The sequence below is a fragment of the Corylus avellana genome, chromosome 1 (genome assembly GCF_965113065.1).
Source record: "Corylus avellana chromosome 1, dhCorAvel1.hap1.2, whole genome shotgun sequence".
Taxonomy (NCBI): Eukaryota; Viridiplantae; Streptophyta; class Magnoliopsida; order Fagales; family Betulaceae; genus Corylus; species Corylus avellana.
The window spans coordinates 45,857,699-45,863,698 of record NC_142490.1 but is presented as its reverse complement, the minus strand read 5'-3'; the positions used below and the strand labels follow the sequence as shown (position 1 = coordinate 45,863,698).

Here is a 6,000-nt window from a genome sequence, read left to right as displayed (position 1 = left end):
TCGTATTCACGAAACGCTTCATTTAATATTCGAGTCGAGCACGAGCCAAGCTTATGCGAGCTGAGCTTGAGCTCACTCGCGAGTGGCTTGCTCTCTTAACAGCCCTACTGCATCCAAGATGGATGGATTCAAAGTAAGCTTGACTATCATAACGTGAAATTTAGATTCAATGCAATACCTATTACACCAGTTCTCAATCCATTGGGTCTAATAGGCTTTTTGACCTAAGATCCATTGGATGGAGGCTGTTTTAGTCATTATGGAAATTTTACATTAAGATCAAAATAAAAAGAAATAGGGACAAATGTAAAATTAACCCCGTGGTTGCACCGATCTACAATTAGCTTCAAAATTGGCTAACATAGAGTTTTCTATTTGCTTTTTTTGCTTACCTTCCAACTAATTTTTATACGACAATGAGTTAATTACAAATTGGTCATATCACAATGACTAATTTTATATTTATACCTAAAAAAGAAAAAGAAAAATTTGCCTTGTTTATAATGTAGAGAAATTCTATACTTATTATTATTATTATTATTATTTTTTTTTTTTTCAAATAATGTGCCATCATCTCATAAAATCTATTATTTTAGTAACCGAAACATTTCTCTTTGTTGCCTCGGCAATGGAAGGAAGTTGAGAAGGTAGTAAATTAGTTATAGTTAGTTAGGGAAACAGCCTAAACTACCACCTCTGTGTCTCTGGAACACAAAGAAAGACAACTAAATTAAGCTTGGATGCATCAATCAGATTGGTTTCAGAAACTAACCCGAACAGAACTAACAGTCTAACAATTGTATTGTCCCCGACAAACCCGGAAAACTTGTTCAGTTTCTCATCTCTCTCAAAAATGCCATAATATTCTCTCACACACCATTTCTCTTTAATTCTGAGTACATTATTAATTTTGGGTTTGATTTGGAGTTCTTTTCCAGAGAGGGTTGATTAAGAGTTTGTACAAATGGGTTTGCCGGAGATTAACTGCCTCTCTTGTTGCAGCTCTGACTGGCCGGAGGTCCCTTTTAAGAGGAGAAAACATAGATATGCGGATGGTCGGGACACGTTTGCCTCCGTTGTTGCTAGTTTCTCGATGAAATCAGGTATAATAAAAACGCTTCTTATTAATCCATATAAAAGGATTTAACATTGGATGCAACTTTTTATCGATCATATTACTTTCATTGTATCTGTAAAGCTATTCATTTGTCATATTTATAATCAGCAATGTGGCTGCTGAAGTTTTGGAAATATGGATGGTGGTTTCAGTTATGGGGATTTTACTTTTGTTTGTGGAAACTGATTAGACGTTCTTGGAAATTTTCTAGGAGGGAAAGGTAGAGGGATTTTTGTATGGATAAAGTTGTGATTTTGAAAAGTCTTACAACAATGCTTGGTGATGCATACATTTATAATTAAGCAACTTTCTTGTTGCAGTAGCTTAGAATTACTTTTCAGCTGAATTCTTGATTTGAAACTCTTACACAGGCATGTTATCAATGTGCAGGAAGCAGCAAGTATAGGAATCTGGCTGAAGAGATACTAAAAGTTGGGCATGCACAAATTTCTGCTCAGGTTTTCAGATTCTTTGAATTGGCCTCTTCAACTGACAACTTCAATACTGAATGTCTGGTGGGCGAGGGTGGATTTGGAAGGGTGTACAAAGGGTACATAGAGAGCATTGAAAAGGTCTCTCTCTCTCTCTCTCTCTGTGTACCAGACTTGTGCAATTTCATGATCTGATTTACTGTATTTCAGGTTGTGGCTGTGAAGCAACTCGACAGGAAAGGATTGCAAGGAAGTAGAGAATTCTTTGCAGAGGTTCTGATGTTGAGTCTGGTTCATCACCCCAATCTTGTTAATTTGGTTGGCTATTGTGCAGAAGGGGATCAAAGAATATTAGTTTATGAATTCATGTCCAATGGATCTTTGGAAAACCATCTTCTAGGTATTCCCGAACATAGATTAGTTCCTTTAACTAATCACGTGGGACTTCATAGACTAGTAGCAAATATGGTAAAACAAAAGCTTTTGGGATAACGGGTGATTTAGATAACAATACCAATCGATTTCTTTGATTCTGCAGATTTACCTCCAGATCATGAGGAGCCTCTGGATTGGTATACCAGGATGAGAATAGCTGAAGGAGCAGCCAAAGGGCTTGAATACTTGCATGACTTTGCCAACCCGCCAGTGATTTATCGTGACTTTAAAGCATCAAACATATTATTAGATGAGGAATTCACTCCCAAGCTCTCTGATTTTGGACTTGCTAAGATTGGTCCAACAGGAGGCAAGGACCATGTGTCTACTAGGGTGATGGGGACCTATGGCTACTGTGCACCAGAGTATGCTTCCACAGGTCAGCTGACAAAAAAGTCTGATGTTTATAGTTTTGGCGTCGTGTTTCTGGAATTAATCACTGGTAGGAGAGCTATTGATACTTCAAGACACACTGAGGAGCAGAACCTAATTACTTGGGTATGTTTATAAGTGGAACTCAACTCCCCCAAATCTTTAACCTAACTACTTGTGTATGCGACTAAGCTTCATTTGTTAATACTTTTTAGATAGTATTTCTTGATTTTTGTTTGAAAAACTGTTGTGACGTGACATAAATATGAAAGTAATTTTGAGTGTTTTGTGTTTTGGGTTGTTTGTTAATGTTTTTATTTTGAAAACATAAAACAAAAGTGAGAATAAAAAAGCGTTAACAAACAAAGCATTTCCCACTGGGTTAGAAGAAGTAAATGTTTCATTTAATCATTTATCATAAATGACTAAAATTCAATTAGCTTAAGATTTTGTGATGAGTGGTAAATTATCAATGTTTAAAATGTTCAATAAAATGTTGTGATTAATTTTTTAGATTTTTGAGGGGGTTCATTGCTGACAACAGCTTGTTAAAAAGTCTCATTTTCATCTTGCAGGCACAGCCACTGTTTAGGGACAGAAAGAAGTTCACATTAATCGCAGACCCTTTGCTAAGAGGAGAGTACCCTGTAAAGGGTCTCTATCAAGCTCTTGCAGTTGCTGCAATGTGCATCCAAGAGGAAGCTGACACCCGACCATTGATGGGTGATGTTGTAACTGCTCTTGAGTATCTGGCCATGCCAAGAAACAATGAGAAAGGTGCCACAGATCCATCACAAAACAGTGGGGGACATGTTGAACTTGTGACCGGAGAATGTGGCACCAGAGAGAGAGAGATCAGCTGTAGTATCAAAGTGACTGAAGTTCTGGAAACTGAGGTGCAATGAGAAAACGTACGCCCTAAACTTGATATGTAGAGATAAGACCCCTTGTAAAGATCCAACAATCATGCATATTATGTGTATCACCCCATAGCTATACATAATTTTGCAAGCTATACCTAATTTAGCAGTTCAATTGATTGAACTGAAATTATACCTCTTATATTTTACCATGTTGGGTTTATCTAAGTTGTGGTTTGCGCCACTCGTAGCATTGAGACTATTTGCATGGTAAAAATGTTATATACTACACTCTTATCCTATCTTTATTTCATTGAGCTGATTTGGTAATGTTAATCGGCCCTTATTTATTTTTATTTTTTTTAATTAGAGCTAATCTAAAAGTTGATCTGATGGGTACAGTCACATTAGCTCAGTATGATAAGGATGTAATATATGCAATATATAGCATTACTCTTTGCACGGAGTGCAGAAGTGCAAGCACCAGAAAAGCAACAGTGGGATAACCTTGGTTTTAGAGGATTGGCTGTAATTTATCAGCTTTGTTTTTTTTTCTTTTCTTTCACAGGATCTTTGTTAGGCAGTTTCCGAGGCAATCTTCAGGACCTCCTCAAGAACAACCAATCTCTTCAAGCTGGAATTCATTTATTTAATCCTTGATATTATCCCAATGGCCAAACGTTTGCTTACTATTGCAAACAAGTTGTTGACAGCAAAAGTGCAGCTCTGATTCTTTATTCCATGTAATGTTACTTGTTCAAGAGAAGGCAAGAAAGAAGCAAATAAGCAACTGGTGAGATGCAAAATGCTCTGTGCAACATTCCTCTGTTTATCTCAAGGGAAAGTGTGAATTTACCAGAAAAAATTATAGTTTAAATGCCGAGCCTGGTCAGTATGGCAGCAATTTCAGCTATTCTTCATCCTTGTTAACTGATATTGTGCAAACTAAAACAGAACTTAAATAAACCTCTACTTCTATTTCTGCTTTTTTTTTTTTTGATACATGTAAACCTTCTGCAGCAATAAAAATAAATACAAACTGAGTGTCATTCCTGTATATGAGGTTCACAATCTTTTCTTTTGGCTATTGTTCACAACTCCTTTGAACACTGTCTATAGCAATCTTCATTGATCCAATCCTTCTTTCTTGTGTGGGAAGATTCTGCCGATCGCTGGACTGGTTCACCAAAATCTCCAAGAGAAAAAAATAAAATAAAATAAAATAAATCTGCAGAATTCTGTGCCACAACTCCATAAAATCAACTCTAGGAAAGCATAATCTTGATGATTAAGCCATCACCAGTCTTGAAGCATCAGAAACAGCATAACTTTCAAAAAGCTACAATCTGATAACATTATTCAAAAAGATGACACATAATGTAGAGAAATCTACCATCATAGAAGCTTTGTACTTGAAACAAACTGGCTGGCTTAGGAAGCATCATCATCTAGAGGTGCAAGTCATTCTTAAGGATCCTGTAATTGTAACCAGGGATTCTATTTAGCCTACTGCTGTCTGCAACTTCCACAGCAGAGCAAATGCTTGGGAGGATCCCACTACTGCTTCTCTGCTTCTTCCTTTTCCATGTCATCATCAAGAACCAGAAACTAGGCCTGGCGGCTGAGCGACCACTGGTGGAAGCCATGTCCACAATCTGTCCCTGAGGCTTCCGGGAGCTTCCACATCTGTCTACTTCAATCTTTCTGAAGTATTCAATTTCCTTTCTGACAAGTGATCCTACGGTGCCCCGTGTGCCTATTGCAACTGGAGCAATTGCAGGCATTTTCTCAGGAAACTTGGTGGTTGTGTGGCTGGCTTTATACTGCATTTTGTAAAAAAGTTTATGGAGGCTTGTGGTTGAAGAAAGATCGGTCCTGGGTCTTTATCAAGGTGGAAATTGCTTTGAAATTTTTTTCTTTTTTGGTCTCTTAGACATGCACAGATGCACTCATTCAACTGCTTTATTTTAGAGTGGACAGCATGAGAGTTTGCATAATTGAAGCTTTAAATGGGGCATGGCATCATTACCCTCCTTTGTTTGCAATTAAAGCATGCGTATTTTACGGATAAATTACATAAATTACTAAATCCTTTTTGACTTCTTTGTGCACAACTTTGGGGTTGGAAGCTTGGTTTATGATTGATCATGGTACGAACCAGGCAGGTTTACGCAATGTCACTCTATATAAGAAAAAATTATATACAGACAGAATTGGGGCTAATTCGTTTTCGTGTCAGATTTAGATCGTATCGAAACATAGTTATAGAATTATATATAGGTCAACACCAACTTGAAGGCGATGCTCTCCAAGTGGTGCAAGTGCTGAAAACAAAGGGAGAAAATTGAAGTCGGTATGTACATCTAATTGACAAAACTAGAGGGGTTTTGAACTCTCTACAACACTGGAAGGTCAATCATGTCAATCGAACTCTAAATGGCATGGCCCACCAGCTTGCAAAGGAAGCGTTAGCCATATGGGAGGAATATGTTCTTGTAGAAGAATTTCCCTAATGTATTTATGATATTATTTTAACTGAGGGTTGTACTTAAGTTGATTTCATATATATAAATTAGCTGGACTTCTTTCAAAAAAAAAAAACCGTCCCATTTAATTAAATGGGTCATATCACTCAACATTAACTTCCTAATTTTGTATTGAGTTTATGTCAAAATTGCAAGTCGTGTCAAAAATTGATAATCCTAAACGGAATAGAATTTCCACATGCCTTTGATTGCTTGTCATCAACTTTGGTGGGCAAACTTCTTTTCTTATGATGGCTGAT

General features: G+C 37.1%; 2 protein-coding genes across 3 annotated transcripts; one reads left to right on the top strand and one right to left on the bottom strand.

Annotated features, from left to right (window-relative positions):
- Window positions 1-964: 964 nt before the first annotated feature.
- Window positions 965-4,022, top strand: LOC132168775 (putative serine/threonine-protein kinase PBL23). Of its 2 annotated transcripts, XM_059579808.2 has the most exons (6): window positions 965-1,103; window positions 1,508-1,689; window positions 1,759-1,948; window positions 2,087-2,481; window positions 2,931-3,266; window positions 3,784-4,022. In XM_059579808.2, exons 1-5 carry the CDS (start codon window positions 965-967, stop codon window positions 3,258-3,260), a joined length of 1,236 nt encoding a protein of 411 aa, XP_059435791.2. In that variant the 3' UTR covers window positions 3,261-3,266; window positions 3,784-4,022. The 2 variants fall into 2 exon arrangements, with proteins under 2 accessions (XP_059435791.2, XP_059435790.2); XM_059579807.2 differs by lacking the exon at window positions 3,784-4,022 and having other exon boundaries at window positions 2,931-3,357.
- Window positions 4,023-4,181: 159 nt separating this feature from the next.
- On the bottom strand, window positions 4,182-5,052 carry LOC132170092 (uncharacterized). Its single transcript, XM_088512426.1, has 2 exons — window positions 4,609-5,052; window positions 4,182-4,407 (listed from the first exon to the last, which is right to left on the bottom strand). The coding sequence occupies exon 1, from the start codon at window positions 5,042-5,044 to the stop codon at window positions 4,664-4,666; it is 381 nt and encodes a 126-aa protein (XP_088368552.1). The 5' UTR covers window positions 5,045-5,052; the 3' UTR covers window positions 4,182-4,407; window positions 4,609-4,663.
- Window positions 5,053-6,000: the final 948 nt, after the last annotated feature.

Bases quoted from the DNA above. Each gene is read 5' to 3' on its own strand.
- LOC132168775 (XM_059579808.2), top strand. From the start codon at position 965: ATGGGTTTGCCGGAGATTAACTGCCTCTCTTGTTGCAGCTCTGACTGG. The intron at 1,104-1,507 runs GTATAATAAAAA...ATCAATGTGCAG, and splicing joins TAGTTTCTCGATGAAATCAG to GAAGCAGCAAGTATAGGAAT. The intron at 1,949-2,086 runs GTATTCCCGAAC...TTGATTCTGCAG, and splicing joins TTTGGAAAACCATCTTCTAG to ATTTACCTCCAGATCATGAG.
- LOC132170092 (XM_088512426.1), bottom strand. From the start codon at position 5,044: ATGCAGTATAAAGCCAGCCACACAACCACCAAGTTTCCTGAGAAAATG.